This window comes from Emydura macquarii, unplaced genomic scaffold, assembly GCF_026122565.2.
Source record: "Emydura macquarii macquarii isolate MOO-44397 ecotype Brisbane River unplaced genomic scaffold, CSIRO-AGI_Emac_v2 contig_3671, whole genome shotgun sequence".
NCBI classification, from domain to species: domain Eukaryota; kingdom Metazoa; phylum Chordata; order Testudines; family Chelidae; genus Emydura; species Emydura macquarii.
Window position 1 is genome coordinate 9,388,104 of NW_027133808.1, and position 22,749 is coordinate 9,410,852.

General features: G+C 46.3%; 1 protein-coding gene across 1 annotated transcript in view; it reads left to right on the forward strand.

The window, feature by feature from the left end:
• The window catches only part of UGGT2 (UDP-glucose glycoprotein glucosyltransferase 2), a 347,356-nt gene that overhangs the window by 227,383 nt on the left and 97,224 nt on the right, over positions 1-22,749 (forward strand). The window contains exon 27 of the mRNA XM_067536834.1: positions 5,961-6,150. Coding sequence (XP_067392935.1) covers positions 5,961-6,150 — 190 coding nt within the window. The remainder of the gene's footprint in view (positions 1-5,960; positions 6,151-22,749) is intronic.

The window sequence follows — 22,749 nt, forward strand, 5'->3', positions numbered from 1 at the left end:
ATATTGTTGCAACAATACACCATGTAGACCATAGTTGCTTGCATCCACACTGACCCTGGTGGGTTTTCGCACATCATAGTACTTGAGAACTGGAGCTGTTCAGATAATTTCTTTTACCTTTTGGAAGGCATTTTCTGAATTTGGCCCTTATAGCCAAGATATGTTGGACTTTAACAATTCAGTGAGTGATTTTGTCACCTTAGAAAGGTCTTGTAGGTATCGACCGAGTAATTTACCATGCCCAATATATGTCTCAGTTCTGGTACATTAGTTGTTACTTTCAATTCTCAAATTGCTTTAACTTTCTCAGGGCTAGGGCTGATTCCATCTTTGTTTGTCATCTGTCTGAAAAACTTGATTTGGAGTAGGCAGAAAAAACATTTTTCCTTGCTGAGCCTCAGTCCAGACTAACTGATTAGGTTTAGGACTTCATTGAGATTTTTGTTGTGTCCTTCCATTGAAGACTTACATATCAGAATATCTTCCATGAAAACTACAACTCTGTTTTTGTGTTCATTAAGAGTTCTGCCATCTTTCTTTGAAAAATGTCAGATGCACTGGTAATCCCAAAAGGTAATCTTCAAAAACAAAATCTCTGAAAGGTTATGATAAATGTAGTCAGTTTAGAACTTTCTTTAATTTGCCAGAATCTTCTCGAGGCATCCATCCTGGAGAATACTGTAACTACTTTCACTATGGGGTGGAAGTTATACAGTATTGGGAGAATATATTTTTTCTTACACCTTTTAAAACCTGCATAGATTGGTATTTTTCTTTATAACTAGTACCATTGAGGCACACCATGCTGTTTGCTCAGAGATTTTCTTGATTATGCCAGTCTGCTCCAGACTCTTTAAATCAGTTTCCACTTTCTGAAGTAATGGATAGGAATCCTGCAAGATGTATGTACACTATATGGCTCAGCATTGTCTCTTAAGATTATTTGTATTGGATCTCCTTGCAAAAATTCAGTATCACCAAATATTTCATTGAGTTCTTTCTTACTAGCCCCATCATGGCTGCTACGCTACAGCCAAGAGGGTTGTTGGTCTGTGGTCATTTGATCTCTCACACTCTGGATGCATAACTTTTATCTTCATAAGTTGTTTCTGTGGTAAGCTGGCCCAAATAGTTCAGAATACCTCCAGGGCTAGTCAAAGCTGTGTCAGGTCACTTCATCTCTGGGAGGGGTTGAAGGTGATTGTAAGTCCCTTCTGAGATGAATCATAGAATCATAGAAGATTAGGGTTGGAAGGGAGTTCAGGAGGTCATCTAGTCCAACCCCCTGCTCAAAGTAGGACCAACGCCAAATAAACCGTCCCAGCCATGTCTTTGTCAAGCTGCACATTAAAAACCTCTAACAATGGAGATTCCACGTCCTCTCTAGCTAACCCATTCCCATGCTTCATCACCCTCCTAGTGAAAAAGTTTTTCCTAATATCCAACCTCCCCCACTAAAACTTGAAATCATTGCTCCTTGTTCTGTCATCTACTACCACAGAGAACAGCCTAGTTCTATCCTCCCTGGAACCTCCTTTCAGTTAGTTAAAGGCTGCTATCAAATCTCCCCTCATTCTTCTCTTCTGCAGACTAAACAAGCCTAGTTCCCTCAGCCTCTCCTCATAAGTCCTGAGCTATAGCCCCCTAATTATTTTTGTTGCCCTCCGCTGGACTCTTTACTATTTATCCACATCCTTTCTGTAGTGGGGGCCCAAAACTGGAGACAGTACTCCAAATGTGGCCTCACCAGTGCCGAATAGAGGGGAATTATCACTTCCCTCAGTCTGCAGGCAATGCTCTTACTAATGCTGCCCAATATACCATTAACCTCCTTGGCAATAAGGGCACACTTTTGACTAATATTCAGCTTCTTGTCCACTGTAAATCCCAGCTCCTTTTCTGCCGAACTGCAGTCTAGCCAGTTGGTCCTCAGTCTGTAGCTGTGCATGGGATTCTTCCATCCTAAGTGTAGGATTCTGCACTTGTCTTTGTTGAACATCATCAGATTTCTTTTGGTCCAATCCTCCAATTTGTCTAAGTCAATTCTGTATCCTGTCCCTGCCCTCCATCATTATCACTCCCCACAGCTTAGTGTCATCTGCAAACTTGCTGAGGGTGCAATCCAGCCCATCATCCAGATCATTCATGAAAATGTTGAACAAAACCAGCCACAGCACCAACCCTTGGGGCACTCCACTTGTTACCGACTGCCAACTAGGTATCGAGCCATTGATCACTACCCATTGAGCTCGATGCTCTAGCCAGCTTTCAGTCCATCCTATAGTCCATTCATACAACCCCATACTTCTGTAACTTGCTGGCAAGAATACTGAGGGAGTTCGTATCAAAAGCTTTGCTAAGGTCAAGGTATTGTGACAGGGTCTGACAAGATGGCTACTGGAGAGTGCTAGAAAGCCAATATATTAGCCCCAGAAATTCATGGTCCCATCTTTGTGACTGGCTTCAGTAAATCCAGACATGCTTTCATTATAGCAGAAATTAAAGAAGATACATGTCTATCTCCATTTTCATTGTGGAGTTTGTTTGCAATTCAGAGTTTTTGAAAATACTGCTTCCAGTCTGTCCATTGTGAAGATTTGTCAAAGCTGAAGTTCTTTGGAGCATTGAAGACTAGCATATTGATAAGATCCTGCAAGCCCCAGAAACTGTGGCATCATGGGATTACAGAAAGGTAACTGAGAAATCCCTTCCCATGTTCAAAATGATATTGATTTAGTGAGTAAAGCCATGAGTCATACTAGGTTGCTCATATAGTGTTTAGGTGCTTCCCAGCCTGGGGTGTAGGCAGGCAATGTTTCAGGCTTCCAAGGATGTTTTTATACTTCCACAATTGAGGTATTTGTATCGGTAACCCACCTTGGCTGAACGGTCCCCAGGCGAGGATGAATAGCATACTAACTCCTCCTTGTAAATAGCCAATGGAATCACCTCACATGCACCATCCAAAAACCCTTGAGTGGTTTGCAAGGAGCTCATTAATAAAATATCTTCCATTTCAAGCATTATTAGATACATGAGATTGGCTTATGACCGAGACATGAGTGTTTATATCCCTTCTAAAACCAAGGAGTCAAAGGTTCACCACAGCAATGGAAATAATGTTTTAAGCAGAGAAGAATCAATTATCTTTCAAGTCAGTTCACATAAAGGATACAGAAAAGAAGAAACAGAAGAGTTTGATGTCCTTCTGATAGTCCTCCACTGGCCCAGAAAACAGTTTGGATGGGCTAGATAGCTAAGGAACCCACGTTGCACCTGCAGAAAAGATGGGACCTCTCGAAACAGACTCCTTCATCTTGACCAGAAACTGCTACAGTTAACAGCCTTGGAAGAGAAGTGAAATTCAGCATGGATTGTCCATTAGGCTGTTGATGCATTTTGGTGTCCAGACAGAATTCAACTGGGATATTTCATCCATTAATCTGATCAAATTCACGTTTCTGGTGTGAGGGGAAACAGAAAGCTCTTTGGGGCAGGAACTTCCTGTTGGTTTGTCCAGGGCCCAGCCCAAAGTGTCCCTAGCTTCTAATGCCACATTATATAATAATAATCACAAAGTTCTGCTGATTTCAGCTATTCTAGAATTTATTTGGAGTGGTTGATTGGAGTCTTGCAACCAAACATGATAAAAATGTGGGTACCAGCCCTAACAACATGTATAGGCATGTAATACTCTCCATTTGAGTATCATCAGATGACAAGATTAATCACAAAGACAGATTACACAAGCCTTGGCAGTCATTACCTTTGAAAGGCAAATTTTGGAATTAATTCTCCGATCAATACAAGAACTATACTGTTGTTGTAATGAGGAAAAGGTTATTCCTATAGCTCCAGAAAATTTTCTGTCAAAGGTAAGTTAATCTTTCCACAATTCCTGGGAAATAATTCTCCCATCATTTTGTTCTATCCTAACTCCTTTGGAATACTGTGACATAAATGGGCTGCCATTGCTGCAGGCAAGATGTTAAAATCCCGCACCAGTTGGTATGCTAGGCATCTGGGAAACTATTCACAGAAGTACCTGTGTGGGGACATTTGGGGAAAAGTGTAGTACCCTCATCTCAGGAGGATTTTCAGAGTAAGTTTCCATTTCTTTGCAGAGGCATCTTTTGGAAGGAAGATGCAACTGAGTTATTTACCACATAATGTCATGCTTTACATCAGTGAAATTTCTTTTGCTGCTTATTATTCCAGTATAATAATAACTGAAACTCTGTTTATCCTTGCCCCCCTACTTCCGTAATTCACTGCTCAATACTTCCTATAAGAGATGAATGAAGCAGCTACCTCAAAATTATTAGATAAGAAATGTCTCATTCTTTTACATACACTACAGGTTATATGTTAGACCCTGACCTTTTGAGTCCACATTAATCATTTAATATTATTGGCTTACCAACCAGATTTCTTTAGACTTCTCTCACACCTCTGGTAGAGCAGTAGTTAAAGTAAATGAAAATGGGGGGGGACTCAAAATCGTGATGTTATTGTGAATCGGAGTCTCAGTTATGTGGTTATGCAGTGTTGCATTATCTTTTAATGATAGAATGCAACAAGGGGAAGAGGATGGGGACAAAGAGAACAAATATATCAGGAAAGTATTCCTTATCTCCAGGAGGCCCTAAACATCCAAGCAAAAGCATATATTTATGACAATAGTCATGTCCATCATTTAGGCTTGTTTCGGAACAAGAATCTCTATTGATGTAAATACAATAAATAAAAAAATGGAAGATCCTGGAGTTCTTAACCCTGGAAAAATTTGAAATACCTAATACAATTTCCTCCATTTCTAAAATATTTTAAGATAGTATGGAAGTTATATTTTGTATGCTTGCTCTCTTCCTCCCCACCTTCCACACTCCAAAAATAATTGTAATTTGGTAGAGGCAAGTTACGCTCTATTAAATACATATTTTAAAATGCACCAAAGCCATCAAAATCAGTGGGGCCCCAACATATTAAATACAGCATATTTTCCCCTTTTCTGCCCAAAAGAATCCTGGTATCCTGTGTTTGTCTTCCATCTGAAATCCAGTCTCCTGAGCCTTCTTTCACCTGTCACAATCCTGACATCTGAATCCACAATTAATCGGTATTTGATGCATTATTTTGGCACCGGACTTCATATACAAAAATTTAAATTTCTTTGTCCTACTAAGTCTTACATCTTTTCCTTCTTTTATGACACTGCTTTTTCCAGTTTTTCTGCTGGCCTTCCTTTTTTTTCTTAGTTTTCTACTTTTCCCAGTGATAACATTTCCCCCCTTCCTCCATAGAAAACTCTTATTTGTCTGCTACCTTTAGTTTTTCCATTTCCTTGTTCTGTTCTTCTCTGTTATCCTCCTCTTCCGGAGTAACAACAGGGGAAAGAAAGTCAACAGGGCCATTTTGTTGCCCCTGGGATCTGTTCTTCCTGGACTGGAATTGGTAGGAAGAGAGATGTCTCTCCTCTCCTCCCCTCCGTACCCCTGCTTCTGTTAGAGCTAATGACAAGGATATCTTCTCTGGACATATTCTTCTGTCAGGTGCTGTTGCTGCTTCACCTACTAGCAGGAATTCTGGGAGGCCAAGAAACTCCACAGCCAGACTGCTGCTGCTGCTCCCGCTTTAGATTCCTGTTTTGGGTCCTCACTTTACCAACCGCTGAGAATGTGGAAGAAGAGGGGATCTTTATTCTCCCAAGCTATAATGAGTGAGAGGAGAAGTACTCCTCCCATGCTTCCTCTTTAGCCCATGCGTCAAAGGATAAGTGTTACATGAACACATCTCACAATCCATGGGACTGCTATACCCTCAAGCATGGGTCATATGTTGAATGGGTTCAGAATGTTCACTGTACTATAACATGTTTTTTTACAAGAACTTTCTGGTACTTAAAGCTCAGCCTGTGTATTGTATAACATGTAATCTTTTGATGTGCTGATTTTCAACAGTTTTTATCGCTTTGTTCTGGAGCCAGAACTGATCTCTGGGGCCAACAACCTCTTTCCTTCTGGACCGGTGGCAAAGTTCCTAGAAATGCCAGAAACACTACTTTTGACTCTAAACATGATCGTCCCTGAAAGCTGGTTGGTTGAAGCAGTAAACAGTTCTTCTGATCTTGATAATATTCATTTACAAGATGTAAGTAGTAATTTCTGAGTACTTCTGAAAACTATAGCTGGATTAGATAAGAAGAAACCAATAATTTTTGCATAAATGCTTAATATTTCAGTGAATTATTTTGTTAATCTTCCCCGCTTAAATCCCATCTTCTTCCTTCAAATTTTCACAGGAGTCTTATTTTTTTTTAATAAAATAAACAAAGCCTAAGGGTTAAGCAACAAATTATACAAAAATAGCACATCTAGGCTTAGTGTATAATAGCAGTAAAGGCAATTAATTATATATTTTGGAACAATAATATATTTATGAAAATGCACATCTTGAGTTAAAAATAAAATAGTGAAGTAGGCATTCCATATGTCAGCCTTTCCATTTCCTTTTCTTGAATATTTAATTTAGTTTCATCATCGGGCAATAACTGGGTTTTGAATTTTCCAGTCTATTCAGGATCTTCCACATGTGTTTTTCTTTGTTCTCATTATTGTGTACTATTACAGGTTATGAGCATTATCAGTTTCACCAATGTATTATAAAATGTTTTCATATATCCCACATTAATAGAAAGAGACTCTTTAATTCACGCTCTCTCCTACCAATTTTCAAATCACACTGTTCCATGGAACCACTGGTTTCATCTCTATTATCTGTAGAGTTTGGTAATGCACATGCATAATATTTAATTTGTTGCTCATTTCCTTTTAAATTTGCTTGAAACCTGAGGTACTGAGTATTTATTTGTAAACATATTTGGAAGAGTAACATCAACTACAGTTTTATATTGTCCAGCAGTATTCCCCACAATTTTTTTCAAAATAAACTGTAGAATATGGAAATTAATATTTTCCATTCATGTTCTTATGTTGGATTCTTTTGGATTTAATTACAGTAGAATATAAAGATTGATTGTGGCAACCCATTTTAAATCTGATTCATATTGGAATGATGACTGCTTAGATCATAAAACAGAATTTTCAAAGTCACCGATACAAAGAAGCAAAATTTCTGTCTTTCAAGGACTGGGTTCCACTAGGCATTTTAATGGACAGGCAGGTCAGTAAGGTTATAATGCATTTTAATTAACTCATTTACTATAGAGTATGTGCAGCTGCATAGCACTCCATAGGATGTGAAACTCTTTCCTTTAATAGCTTTAAAGAAAAAAAGATTAATTATTTTAATATAACCAAATGCCTGTGAGAAAGATAGGTTATAAAACACATATTGGTTAAAGAATTTAATTAACCAGTTAACTCTTGTACTTTTGTCATTGTTCTATGGATCTGTGTTCTTTAAAGTAAAGACTCGAGAATTAATGGAAATGTATGAGGTTTTTATTAGCCAAAATAATTTTAAAGCAAATAAGAAATTATTATTCTTAGAGTAGCGTCCCTATCGGTGCTCCACTGTGAGTGTATGTGCATTCCTGCGCTTCTGATCAGAGATGTTTGGTAGCAGTGTCCGTTCAGCCCGCATATGCGCTCTCCCCTCCTCGTGCTCTGCCTTGAGGGTAATTAGCACTGGGCAAATCACCCGCAGTTTCTTCTCAACTACCCCTGGCTAGAGACTGAACGATTAGTCTGTTCACAGATACTTTACTCTTTAGAAATTAATTCTTAGCTAGTGTTTAGTGTTTCTTGACTTATTTGGATGAAAGGCCTATTCTCCTGCTACTTTGCAATTCAGAATTGCAAACTACTGGGTCTTAGTAGCAAAGTATGAGTACATGAACTATGCCAAACTTAACATCTTTATTGACCATCTCCCAAAATCACAACGGGAGCAATTTTGAGGATTTATCAATAAAGGGCACTTAGTGGCCAAAACAGAACTCCAGATAGTACTTGATGCAGCTGATATGGTGCAGAGAGCTTTGTGGTTGCATCTTTTAGGCTTTCTGAAAGAGGTGCAAACAACTGTTGAGGAACTCCCCTTTGGAGGCTTTAAGTTGATTGCTGAGAAAACCAACATATTACTCCACACACACAAGGACTCCAGAGCCATACTTCAGTTACTGGGGATCTGTATGCCCAGACAAAAGAGAAAATTTAGTCCTTAGTCTTCTCACAGACTGCGTTCACTACAGTTCACACCACAATGCTACTATGAGCCACAGAGAAAGAAATCCAAATTCCAGAGGTGCAAACCTTCAGGCACTCAATTTTCAATTTTGCAATCTGCCATTTCAGAATATCAGTTTCGACATCTTTGCCGAGGCCCTAAGAGATCACTCCCTTCAACATCAGCTGCCGCTTCCTGACCCTTTGTATCCCTTTGGATGCTGCCTTGCTCTGCTCCACCACAACTGGGAACACATAACATCCAATAGATGGGTTTTGAAAATGTATCTCCAATGGGTATTCGATCCACTGCACCTTCCACATCCCTCTTCAGGGAGCCCTCTTACGAGAGACAGTGGCAAGAGGAGATAGATCCCCTCCTCCACTTAGGAGCCATAGAACCCATCCCTATGCATCTTCACGGCAAGGGTTTTTACTCTTGATATTTCCTCGCCCCAAGAAAAAGGGAGGTTGGAGACCCATGCGGGACCTCAGGGCACTGAACAAATATGTCAAGACCCAAAAATACAAGATGGTCACACTAGCAGAAATTATTCCATCTCTGGAACAGGGAAATTGGTTCACAGCTCTCAACCTCCAACACGTGTATTTCCACATATCAATCCTACCGTTCCACAGACTATTGCTCAGATTTACTCTGGGTTAAGACCATTACCAATACAGAGTACTCCCCTTTGGCCTCCTTTCAGCTCCCAGAGTATTCTCCAAGGTCCTTTCTGTAGTGACGGCTCATCTACATACCTGAGAGATCATGATCTACCCATACTTGGACGACTCTCCTCAGGGCCCACTCCTTCGAAGAAGCCTTATGGACCACCCATGGAACTATGTACGTATTCATGAACCTGACCCTGCAAATCAGTGTAAAAAAACTACCAGAATTCTGGTACAGTGTTTGGAGTTTATAGGGGCTGACCTTGACTCACTGCAAGTGTGGGTGCTCCTTCCACAACACATATTTCACAGTGTGTCCATGCGTATAGAGACAGTTCAAGCCAGCCCTTAAACATCAGCCAGATATTGCCTCCAGCTTCTGGGACACATGGCAGCCAGTATGTTTGTAATATCTCATGCCATACTACACTTGAGGTGTCTGCAGACATGGTTCAGCTCAATTTACAAGCCAAACAAAGACAGATTAAGCAAACCTTTCTCGATGTCTTCCAGGGCCAAATGCTCCTTGGAGTGGTGGAAAGAACCAGTGAATGTTTGCACAGGGGTCCTGTTTACTCAGCCCCGCCCCCATCATTACTTCTCACTATGGATGCATCCGTCATGGGATGGAGTTCACACCTCAACAATCTCACGACTCTGGACAAATGGTCACCCACTGAAGACACGCTCCACATCAATCTCCGTGACCTCAGGGCTGTGGGGAATGCTTGCGCTCATTTTCTTCCACTGATCAGAGGCACATACGTGAAGGTCATGATAGACAATATGGCATGCATATACTATATAAATTGTCAGAGAGGCACCAGATTGTCTTCCCTCTGCGCCGAAGCACGAAAGCTCTGGAACTGGTGCATTTGCCACAATTTTCTAATATCAGCAGCTTACCTATTGGGAGCAGAACACAACAGTGGACATTCTCAATCGCAAGTTCTCACATGACCATGAGTGGGATCTGAACCCAGCAGTACTTCACAGCATATTCTGTCATTGAGGGACACCAACAAAAGACTTGTTTGCTACTTACCCGAACAGGAAATGCACACACTACTGCTCCAGGACTGGCCTTGGACAGCACTCATTAGGGGATGCTCCTTCCATGGGTTAAGGGCCTTCTTCACGCCTTTTCTCCATTCCCTCTGTGTTGAAGGTCATGTTAAAAATAAAAAGAGAAAAAAGAAACATCATACCGATTGCTCCCACCTGACTGAGACAGAGATGATATCCAAGCCTGTCACAACTGGCAATGTGTCTACCAATCCCTCTTCAACCCACTTCTTATCTCCTCTCGCAGAATGAAGGACACACACTCCATTAGAACCTGCAGATACTCTGGCTCCAGGTTTGGCTTCTTCCTGGTTCCAACATATAGAGAGCTCCTGCTCCAAGGAGTTACAGAAAGTATTGCTACACAGTAGGAAATCAGCCACCCATTGTACTTATCTACAAAACGGGGCCAGGTTTCAGATTTGGTGTAGTTCCACGCTGCTATTCTGACATATGCTATTCTCCCCGTGGTGTTAGATTACATACTGGCTCTCAAGAAGACAGGGCTATCCCTCAGTTCACTCAAAGTACACCTGGTGGCAAAAGTGACTTTCCATCAACAAGTAAGAGGGATACTCCATTTTCTCATATCCAACTATAAAGAGATTCCTCAAGGGCATAACAAACCTCTTTCCCTAACCCTGATGCCCCACTCCAACATGGCACCTAAATCTAGTTTCAGAAAGCCTGACTAGATTACGCTTTGAACCTATGGCCACTTGTTTGCTTACATACCTGTCAATGAAGAAAGCATTTCTGGTGGCTATCACCTTGGCAAGGAGAACAGAGAAAATAGCAGCACTTAAAGGCATATCCCCTCTTTACAGTATTCTTTCATGACAAGGTTATTCTCAGGCCACACCCATGTCCTCATCTTTTCACGTGAACCAACCGATTCACCTTCCGACCTTTTATCCTAAGCTTCACCGTGATAACAGAGAGGCCATACTATGTAAGCTAGCTATTAGGAGAGCTCTGGTTTTCTTCCTGGGCAGGATGAAGATTTTTAAGAAATCTCCTAAGCTTTTCCTTTCTGTTGTGGAAAGGTATAATGACACAGCAATATTGGCTCAGAGACTCTCCAAATGGGTCTTGAACCGTATTAAGCACTGCTGTCATGTTTTCAATATAGTATCTCCATCTGGAATTCACAGACATTCCACAGGGTTGGTTTCTTCCTCTCTTGCCTTCCTCAAGAATGTCCCTATCTCAGAAATCTGCAGAGTAGCCATCTGGGCATCTGTACATACCTTTACACAGTAATGTGCAATTACTAGGGACTCTGCTTCTGATGCTAGCTTTGGCTACACAGTATTATCATCCATAACAGACTTAACTCCAAAGCCCCAACTTCTCATCAGGTTTACTACTCAGGAGTCACCTACAGGGGAGCACCCATAGGAACACTACTCGAAGAAGAAGTTCTATCTTTGAGTGATTGCTCATATGCATTCCAATGTAGGTGTGTGCGCGCCCCGTGCACAGATTCCCGGAACTTTTTTCCCTAGCAAGCCCCGCATGGCCAGCCTAGGCGCCCCCTGGAGTGCCACGCTCATATCGCAGTATAAAGGGCGCTGCTGGCTCCGCGGGTCCGCAGTTCCTTCTTTCCGCCTGTGATGGTTGCTGGAACTATCGCCTCTTGCTGCGTGCAAGTAGCTCATTCCCTAGTTATTTACTGGTTTCAAGTTTGTTGTTATATAGTTGTTATAGAGTTAGTTTAGTGTAGTTATAGTGTTAAGTTAGAACCCTGGACGGGGTTCCTTCTACGGGAGTCATGCCGGGCTCCACAGGCTTTAAGAACTGTGTCTTGTGCACTAAAGCCTTTCCTATCAGTGACCCGCATGACCGCTGTCTCCGGTGCCTTGGAGAAGAACACCGTCGAGACAAATGCAGAATCTGCAAGTCCTTTAAGCCTCGCACTCAAAAGGAGCGGGACGCGAGGCTAAAGGCGATTCTTATGGAGTCGGCGCTCCGTCCAGCCTCTGAGCCGTCCCGGTCTCTGTCGGCACCGAGTGTGTTATCGGTGCGGAGCGCCCCCCCACCGGCACCACTTTCGGCACCGCAGCGGGTCTCGAAGGGGCCGAAGAAGTCGGCACGGCCCCTGGCCGCACCGGAGGTCTCCCCCCGGCCCTCGCAGGGCGGCGGGAGTACGGAGACGCCCCAGCCAAGGGCCGTAGAGTCTACTCCGGCACCGGGGTCTCCGCGCGGGTTGCCTCCCCCGACTCCTGGGGGTGGGGGAATGCACCCGCAAGGACCGTCGACGCCGGAGGCGTTTACTGCGGCACGAGCCCTCATGGCCATGCCTATGCCTCCGTCCCCCCCTCGGCCGAGGGAGAAGGGACCCGCGTCTCGAGGCAAACCCGCGCTGGGTGGTCTCGGTGGTTGGAGACGTTCCCAATCCAAGTCTCCTTCCAGACGGTCACGGAGGGTGGAGAGCGTCGGCTCCCCTCCGAGCTCCGACTCTCGGTCGTCGAGCGACTCGGCACCGCGGCACCGTGGGCGGTCCCGAGTCCGTCGCCGGAGCCGTGGGTCCAGCTCTAACGTCAGCAGGGACCGGAATTCGGGCTCACACTCTTCGGTGCAGAGCCCGTCCCGGCACCGCTCCAGGTCACCGTCGGTCGTCTCGAAAGGTCCAGAGACTCCGATGGGCCCGGCACTGATGGGCCCGGCACCGACATCGGGGCGACTGGACTCCCCTCAGCGTCGCCATCGTCGGCACCGCTCTCGGTCCCGAGGGGATAAGCGGCATCGCAAGTCCTCTCGCCGCAGGGGCAGGTCTGCTACATCGTCATCGTCGTCCCCGACCTCCTCGTATGGCCGGCACCGCAGACGTCGGCACCGGTCCACGTCGTCCTCGTCGGACCGCTCCACGCGTCGGCGACATAAGTGACGTACGGGGGGCTCCGGCGACAAGAAGGCCGTGCGGCTGCATCAGCCTTCTCTGCAAGCCCCCGGGTGGACCCAGGGGCCTTGGCAGTGGCCGTATTGGGGGCCCTGGAATGCCCCTATGCCCCAGGGCTTGGTGTCACTACAATCGGTGGTGGCCCCCCCAGTACCCCCGCCCCCTAAAGCTCAAGAACAGGGTTCGGAGGATTCGTACCCAGGGGAGGGACCCTCCACTGCACCCTTACCTTTCTCTTCCTCCTCATCGCCAGATGAGGCAGCAGCCAGGGATCGTAAGGGCCCCCTGTTTGATTTCAGGGCCCATCAAGACCTCCTAAAGAGGGCTGCTGAGAACTTGGGCATGGAGTTTAAGCTCATGTCTGAGGAGGAGGACCCCCTCTTTGGGCCCTCGAGCTCTGTGGGGCCCTCACGGGCGACCTTGCCAGTACATGACAATGTCATGAAGATTGCAAGGAAGCTCTGGCAGACCCCCTCCTCTCTGCCCTCCACTTCCACGGGGGTGGAACGGAAGTATTATGTTCCTAAGGAACCATTTGAGTTCCTCTATAACCACCCCGCGCCGAGCTCCCTCGTGGTCGATGCGGCCAACCAGAGGGACCGTCAGGGGAACCAAGGTAGCACTCCCAAGGATAAGGAGGGTCGTAAGCTGGATTTATTTGGGAGGAAAATCTACTCTACTGCGGCGCTGCAGTTTAGAGTAGCCAACCACCAGGCCCTGTTTGGGAAGTACAATAAGAACCTGTGGGCCTCGATGCAGAGGTTTGCCTCCCAGCTGCCCCCCGACCAGGAGGCGGATTTCTCCACTCTCCTCCAGGAGGGGGCCGTGGTGGCTACCGCTGCGCTACAGTCGGCTAGCGACGCGGCGGACACCGCCAGTAGAGCGATGGCCTCGGCGGTCGTGATGTGCCGCTGTTCGTGGCTTCAGGCTTCTGGCCTCACCCAAGAGGTTCAGCAGGCCATTCAGGACTTGCCGTTTGATGGCCTGGGTCTGTTTTCTGAGAAGACAGACGACAAACTCCACGCACTCAAGGACTCTCGGGCCACCCTGAAGTCCCTCGGGTTGTATACCCCCCAGGCCTCCAGACAGCAGTCCAGACCTCAGGCCCAGAGGCAACCACCACCCCCGCCGAGGCTGGCTCCTCGACCCGCCCAGCAGAGGAGGGGTCGTGAGCGCTACCGCGGTCCCAGCAGAGGAGGCCGCCAGGGGTCCTCTGCGGGGGCCAGCAGGGGCCTGCTAAAGGGGGTAATTCTAATAAACGTTTTTGACCCAGAGCAGGAGGGTGGTACTCTTCCTTCTATCTGGGATCTTGACCGGCCGTTTGCGGATAGGCTTCGCCCTTTTCTTATAGAATGGGAAGCCATTACTACGGACCGGTGGGTCCTGGAGGTGATTTCCAAGGGGTACACCCTCCAGCTCACAGCCTTCCCCCCCAACACCCCTCCGAGGCTGTCCCCCATTGGGGATTCGGCCTCAGTTCAACTCCTAGTACAGGAGATCGAGTCACTCCTCATGCTGGGGGCGGTGGAGGAAGTCCCAGTGGCCGAAGAGGGCCGGGGATTTTATTCTAAATATTTCTTAATCCCCAAGGCGAAGGGAGGCCTTAGACCCATTCTGGACCTACGTCGCCTAAATAAGTATATTAGGCGTATTAAGTTTCGTATGGTCTCACTCGCCACAATCATTCCGGTCCTTGACCCAGGGGATTGGTATGCCGCCCTTGACTTGAAGGATGCATACTTCCACATTTCAATATTGCCTGCCCATAGGCGGTTTTTGAGGTTTGTGGTAGCGGGACGCCATTATCAATTTCGGTCCCTACCCTTTGGGCTCTCCTCAGCACCTAGGGTTTTTACTAAATGTATGGCCATGGTGGTAGCCCACCTGCGCCGTAGCGGCGTTCAAATCTTCCCCTACTTGGATGATTGGTTGATCAGGGGGAAGTCGAGTTCTCATGTGAGACATAGTCTGCTCCTCACACGCGAATTGTGCACTAGACTGGGGTTGCTTATTAATGAGCAAAAGTCCACACTCATTCCGGTGCAATGTATAGAGTTTATTGGAGCCAGGTTGGATGCGGTACAAGCCAGAGCCTTCCTCCCTCAAACGAGGTTTGAGGCGATGGCAGCCATCATATCTGATCTCCACCTGTCCCCCATGACGACAGCCAGGCACTGCCTGCAGCTGTTGGGACATATGGCGGCTTCTACATATGTAGTAAGACTGGCACGATTGAGGCTTAGACCTCTCCAGAGGTGGTTGGCTTCGGTGTACGTACCGCACAGGCATTCTCTAACTAGAATGGTCCTGGTTCCCCCACAGGTGCTGTCGTCCCTCGATTGGTGGAGGGACCCGAGGGAAGTGATGATGGGCGTCCCCTTCAGAGAGTTTACCCCATCTGTGACGCTCATCACAGACGCATCCGATCAGGGATGGGGAGCCCACATTTCTCACGACCAGGGCACCCAAGGGCTGTGGTCACCGGAGGAAAGAGCTCTGCACATCAACGTGCGCGAGCTCAGAGCGGTCCGATTGGCCTGCAAGGCCTTCCTCCAATTCCTGAGGGGCAGGGTAGTCCAAGTCCTCACAGACAATACGGCAGCCATGTTCTATGTGAACAGGCAGGGAGGGGCACGCTCCTCGGCACTCTGCCAGGAAGCTATTCGCCTATGGGACTTCGCGGTGAGGCACGGGTTTCATTTATCTGCCTCTCACCTCCCGGGGGTACGAAATAGCGAGGCGGACCGCCTCAGCAGATCCTTTTCTCCCCGCCACGAATGGTCCTTACACCAGGACATAGTGGCTTTCATCTTCCAACGGTGGGGTACTCCCCGTCTGGACCTGTTCGCTACAGCGGGGAACAGGAAATGCCCGAGGTTTTGCTCACTCAGGGGTCGCGAGCCGGGCTCTCTGTCCGATGCCTTCTTAGTTCCCTGGACAGGGGATTTAATGTATGCATTCCCCCCCGTCCCGCTCCTGCCCCAAGTCCTCCTCAAAATCAAGAGGGACAGGGCAAACATCATCCTGATCGCCCCAGCGTGGCCGAGACAGCAATGGTACAGCATGCTGCTCGACCTCTCCATCACCGAACTGATTCCGCTACCCAGACGATGTGACCTGATCTCCCAGAACCATGGGAGATTGTTGCACCCCGACCTGGACTCCCTCCACCTCACCGCCTGGAGACTCTGTGGCTGACGGAGGGAGAGAGAGCCTGTTCCACGCAGGTTCAACAGGTCCTCCTGGGCAGCAGGAAGCCATCCACGCAACTCACATATAAAGCTAAGTGGCGGAGGTTTTCGGGGTGGGCAGAAGCGAGAGGGTTGCACCCAAGCATCTCACCTATACAGGCTATCCTGGAGTACTTACTGCAGCTTAAACTGCAGGGCCTGGCTTTGGCCTCCCTCAAGGTACACCTAGCGGCCATCTCGGCCTTCCACCAACCCATGGAGGGCCGCTCCCTATTCTCTCACCCCATGTCGGTGAGGTTCCTTAAAGGGGTGGAGAGGACTTTCCCTCAGGTGCGGGACCAGGTGCCACCCTGGGACCTCAACTTGGTCCTCAACGGGCTAATGGGTCACCCCTTTGAGCCCCTGGCCACGTGCTCCCTTCTCCTTTTATCATGGAAGGTAGCCTTCCTGGTGGCTATCACCTCGGCCAGAAGGGTCTCCGAACTAAGGGCGTTGACCTCAGAGCCCCCCTACACAGTGTTTTATAAGGATAAGGTTCGGCTGAGACCTCACCCGGCTTTTATGCCTAAGGTGGTGTCTCAGTTCCACTGTAACCAGGACATTTTCCTCCCTGTGTTCTTTCCAAAACCCCATGGGTCGGAGGAGGAAAGGAGAGGACATTCGCTGGATGTCAGGCGAGCCTTGGCCTTCTACATCAAGAGGACCAAACCTTTCCGGAAGTCGACACAGCTCTTCGTAGCTGTGGCGGATAGGATGAAGGGCTCACCTGTCTCCACCCAGCGCATCTCCAATTGGATTACTGCCTGCATTAAAGCATGCTATGAGCAGGCAGGGGTACCCCTCCCAGGTGCGGTGAGAGCACACTCCACTAGGGCCCAGGCCTCTTCCGCAGCCTTTCTGGAGCGGGTTCCCCTGCAGGACATCTGCAGGGCAGCGACCTGGTCGTCAGTCCATACGTTCACGTCGCATTACACCATCGTGGAACAGGCGAGGGAAGATGCAGGGTTCGGCAGAGCCGTGCTGTCAAGAACAGGTCACCAATAACTCCTACCCTCCTCCAAGGTATGGCTACTCAATCACCTACATTGGAATGCATATGAGCAATCACTCGAAGATAGAAAACAAGGTTACTTACCAGTAACTGTTGTTCTTCGAGATGTGTTGCTCATATCCATTCCAAACCCACCCCCGTCCCCACTGTCGGAGTTGGCAGAAAGAAGGGACTGGGGACCCGCGGAGCCAGCCGCGCCCTTTATACCGCAATATGAGCGCGGCACTCCAGGGGGCGCCTAGGCTGGCCATGCGGGGCTTGCTAGGGAAAAAAGTTCCGGGAATCTGTGCACGGGGCGCGCACACACCTGCATTGGAATGGATATGAGCAACACATCTCGAAGAACAACAGTTACTGGTAAGTAACCTTGTTTTACTCATCTTATACAGTAACAATGGTTCTTCGAGATGTGTGTCCCCCTGGGTACTCCACAACTTGCCCATCTCCCCTATACTTTGGAGTTCTTGATAGGTACTCTGCAGTAGAGAAGAAACTGAGAGTGGTCACCCACACAGTGCTAATTAGCATAGAGGCAGAGCACAAGGTGAGGAGAGCACATGTGCGGGCCGAACAGACACTGCTACCAAAGATCTATGATCAGAAGCACAGGGACTCAGATACACCTATAGGAACACACACCCCAAAGAACCATCATTACTGCACAAGGTGAGTAACTTACTTCTTCTGCAGCCCAGAATTCTCTCCACAATTCTGCTACATATGGGCTATTCCTCTCCTGTCTGCAGTTTGCAGAGACAGTTTAAAGCTGTAGTTCAGCCATGCCCCCTTCTCTGTCCTGCTGCTAGTTCTTCTGCCTTTGTGACAGTAGTCAGTGGTGGTTCTTTGCTCCTGACCTTTCCTTTGCCTTTGGGGTTTTTTTGGTTACTGTTTTGGAGCAATAGCAAGCAGCCTTCTTTATTTGCTTCTTCTCCAGAACCAGTTATTTAGCACTGTGTGGCTGAAGCCACCCAGAGTCCCCACTGTAGCACCTTCCTGCTAAATTCCTCTGCTCCCTTTCAAGATCTCAGAGCAGATGAGCAAACACTTGACTAAGATGAAAAGGTGCTCTGTCTGCAAGGCAGCTGGAACAGGCTCTACAGAGGGCAAATTATGACACTGTTTCTTCTTAGCCAGCTGACATTAGCACTGCTAGGGAGCAAAACTTTGAGTTGTACAGGCATGTTGGGACCTCTTTCTCCCCATGAATCCATGGCTCGACCACAGAGCAGAACAGAGGGAGGTTCTAAGGATGAGGAGGATTTCATTCAGCTGTCTTGTCATAGACTGGGTTGTAGGCAGTCAAACCTGTTGTTCAGAGCAGTGATGGTCAGTGCTAGTGGTCAGAACAGCAGTCAGGATCTGGAGGTCAGAGCTGGAGCCAGAGTCAGGAGTCAAGCCTAGGGTCAGAGTCAGGGATCAAGCCAAGCATCAGAGTTAGTTAGTAGCTGGGGTGGGGGATGTAGAATCAGGGATCTGAAGCAAGGCAGGAGAGCTGAAACAGGGTAAGAGGACAGGAATTAGGAACAAAGAAGCAGCACTCAGGAGTCAGACGAAAGACAGGGTGCAATTTAGCAGCCAGCCACAGATTCATCTAGTTGCTCAGACAATTTTTTGTGCCTCCTTCTGGTTTAAATAGTGAGTCTGAGCCAATTGAAGAGGCTGAACGTCTCCTCCAATTGGGACCTTTGCTGGGGGGTGCATATGGTGAGCTCGGGACTAGTAGCTCACTCCGCTGGTACCAGTGAGTTGTTGGATAGTGGCTGGGATCTGAGGACTGCCTGGGGACCTGCAGACCCATGTTTGGGACCGTAAGAATAAGTCTCTAGCAGTGGTCCTGGTCTCACCTTACATCCTGAAATAGGTCTTTAAGTGCTCTGCAGAAAGAAGTAGGGCTCACAATCTGCCCCTTCCCTTCCTCCCAGCTTGAGGCAGGAAACTTTGGTAATAAATCCTCATCCCCCGACCTGGGGAAATGGGTGCCTGTAGAGAGGACTTTGAGGGAGAAATTTTAGAGGGATCAAGCCCTGCTCAAGGCTAGCTGCAAAAGATTGGCCAGGGCATACCTGAGCAGCCATGCCTACAAAGCATGTAAAATATCAAAAAGAACAAGAAGGGTAGGAAAAAGTACAACCCCCACCCCCCCAAAAGGTATTAGTCTTCTAACTCAGACACCTACTCCTCTACTGAAAGAGAGCTGTCAGACTCTGATTCTGAGCAGGACATCGCAAAATGCATCTACTTTTTTTTCCCCCTGAGAAGTTTGAAACCATGTGCAAAACTGTTGTATCCACAATTAAGATCCCAACAGAGTAGCCCTCAACCACAAACTTCAGAGAAAATCCTCTCCTGAGGTAGTAATTCCCTTGCATCCAGGACTTGAGGAAATAGGGAGCAAATGGAATCTCCTGAAAAGTGTAAACATATTAACAGGCATGGTCTCAGATTTTACAAGCTTCAAGAGCCAAAGAATGGTCTCACAGAAGTCCCTAAGGTTGGTGTTGCTAGAACATCCCTAGCAAAGGATATGGTTATTCCATCGAAAAAGAATTTCTTCCCCGAGGATTCAATGGATAGGAAGGTGAAAATCGTGCTTAGAAAGGACTTTAATTCTTCCTCATCCAGCCTCAGAGTGTCTCTGTCAACCACATGCTTTGCTCAAGCCACAATGTCAGGAGGACAAGTCCTTAAGGGCCAAGATCAACCCAACTTTGACTATACTTAAGAAAATCACCCTAGGAACAGTACTGTTGGCCTATGCGCCAGTGGATGATGTGAGGTTTTCTGCCAGAGCCATATCATTCAGCTCATTGGCCAGGTGTGATGTTCCCCTCTTCAATCTGGACTGGTGTATAGCTGTGTCACCCCAATCCCTCATTCCTGGAGCCTGTCTTGCTCTGCCTCGCTGTGTGAACCCCCACTCCTGGTTCAGCCCATGCACAGCCTGCTGCAAGCAAGCAGTCCTTAACTCAGTGAGTGGGTGCTATTGGCCAGCCACTCTTGGGATTAAGCAATAGACTGACCCCGGCAAACACTCCCAGTCCCAGATACAACACTAGGAACTTCTGTCTTGCAACGTTCAGTGCTGCCTACTGAACTTGCAAGCTCATAATTAGTTTGGAGAAATTGATATGCACCAGCTGTCACTTTAAATGAAGTCTCTACACATATCCAAACCACATGCACTGCTTTAGATAAAATAAACAAATTTATTAAGTACAGAAAGATTTTAAGTGATTATAAGTCAGAGGAAAGCAGGTCAGATTTGATTATAAGTAAATAAAAGGCAAATTGCTTTCTAAACTAAGCTTAACACTTTCAGCAACCTTACAGTCTTAGATGATTTTCTAACCACAGGCTGGTTGGTCCGCCTCCAACTAGGCCCTCCCCTGTCGTCAATGCTTCAGTTGCTTGATGTTGTTCGTAGGTGGAGTGGAAGAGAGAGCTAACAGCCAAAATGTCCCCCCTTTTCAACATGTCTCTTGCCCCTCTCTAGAGCCTTATCCCCCCTCCCCCTTCAGGATGAGATGAGTATCCATGCATGGTTTTCTTCATGTCCTGAGATACTGGTTCTTTGTGGATTTGAATGTTGGCATCTGGGCTGGTCCTTTGTTCTTGGAATGCTGAGCAGGGTTGTTCTATACAAGTCTTAGTGAGAGATGTGAATGGCTTCTCAGTTCTGTAGGGTTTTTCCTAGATCTGCCTCAAGCCATGAGACATATTTGGGAATATTACATAGTGAAGCCTCATAACCATACACATGACATTGCAACAGACATACTACTATAACATAAGGTTCAGTGTGCCATGAGCATTCCAAAAACATCTTATATGACATACTTTGCATTAAACAAAACACAATTACACTATAAAGGTGAATATGAATGTTACACAATCACACCATAAGGTTGTACATGGGGGTGCAGTTTGTCACACCAGGAGATTCATATGGCTTCATTCCTTAAAGGCTGATACTCACACAATACAAATCCTGTGCTCATCTAAATTCACAGGATTTCTCCTGTTTGGAGAAAAATTGGACAACATAGTGGCTGAAAATGTTGCCAAACACAGCAGTCTGTTCCCTGTTCAGCTACTGCTCTAAAAAGGGACTACAAACCTATTATCAGAGAGAGATGTTCCTGGGGTTCTTTCCTCGAAGAGGTTCTAGAGGAAAGATAACAGATTTGTCTAGGAACTGAGGAGATCATGAAAAACCTAGAGGTGCTCCCACAGCCTCCAAAGGCTCATTATGATTTCAAACAAATGTGCCTCCTCCCAGACCTGAGCTTGACAGGCAGGATTTCCCATTTTCCAGATGAATTATTTGCTTCTACTGCAGACAAGTGGTTGCAGGAGAAAGAGTGCACCTGAGATACTGCTTTGAGTTAACGGCTCAACCCACCCCATCCCTTCTTCATTCAGTCTCCATCACCAGCAATCCTGCCAGGTGCAAGCTGTTCTGGAATGAGATCTCCCATCTCCTGGACATAAGGTCGATAGAAGGAGTTGCTTCAGAAGAACAATCCTTAGTATTTTACTCCATTTTCCTCATTGTGAAGAAGCACACCGGAGAAGTCAGAACCATCCTGAACTCAAAAGACTCAACAAATCATAGAATCATGGAATCAGTTCTACGTGGATGGGACCTCGATAGATCATTCAGTCCAGTCCTCTGCACTGCGGCAGGACTAAGTATTATCTAGACCATCCATGACAGGTGTTTGTCTAACCTGTTCATAAAAAACTTCAATGACTGAGATTCCACAACCTTCCTAATTAATTTGTTCCAGTGCTTAACTACCCTTAAAGTTACGAAGTTTTTTCATAATGTTTAACATAAATCTTCCTTGCTGTAATTGAAATCCATTATTACTTTTCCTGTCCTCAGTGGATAAGGAGAACAGTTTATCACCCTTCTCTTTATAACAACTTTTTATGTACTTGTAGACTGTTATCATGTCCCCCCTCAATCTTCTCTTTTTCAGACTAAACAAACCCAATTTTTTCAATCGTTCCTTGTGGGTCATGTTTTCCAAATTTTTAGTCATTTTTGTTGCCCTCCTGTGTACTGTTTTCAATTTGTTCACATCGTTCCTGAAGTGTGATGCCCAGAACTGGACACAATACTCCAATTGGGGCCTTTTCAGTGCTGAGTAGAGTGAAAGAATTACTTCTCATGTCTTGCTTACAACACTCCTATTAATAAATGCGAAAATGTTTGCTTTTTTATGCAACAGTATTACATTGTTTAGTAAACACCAGATCCTTTTCTGCAGTACTCTTTCCTAGGCAGTCATTTCCCATTTTGTATTTATTCATTGATTGTTTCTTCCTAAATGTAGTATTTTGCATTTGTCCTTATTGAATATCATCCTATTTATTTTAGACTGTTTGTCAAGATCATTTTGAATTCTAATCCTGTCCTCCAGAATGCTTGCAGTCCCTCCCAGTTTGGTATCGTCCGCAAACTTCAGAAGTGTACTCTCTGTATCATTATCCACATCATTGAAGATATTGAATAGAATCGGACTCAGAATTGATCCCTGAGGGACCCCACTCGATATGCCATTTCAGCTCCATTGTGAACCTTTGATATTTCCTTTCTGAATATGGTTTTCCAGCCAATTGTACATCCACCTTATAGTAGGTTCATCCAGGCCATATTTATCTAGTTTT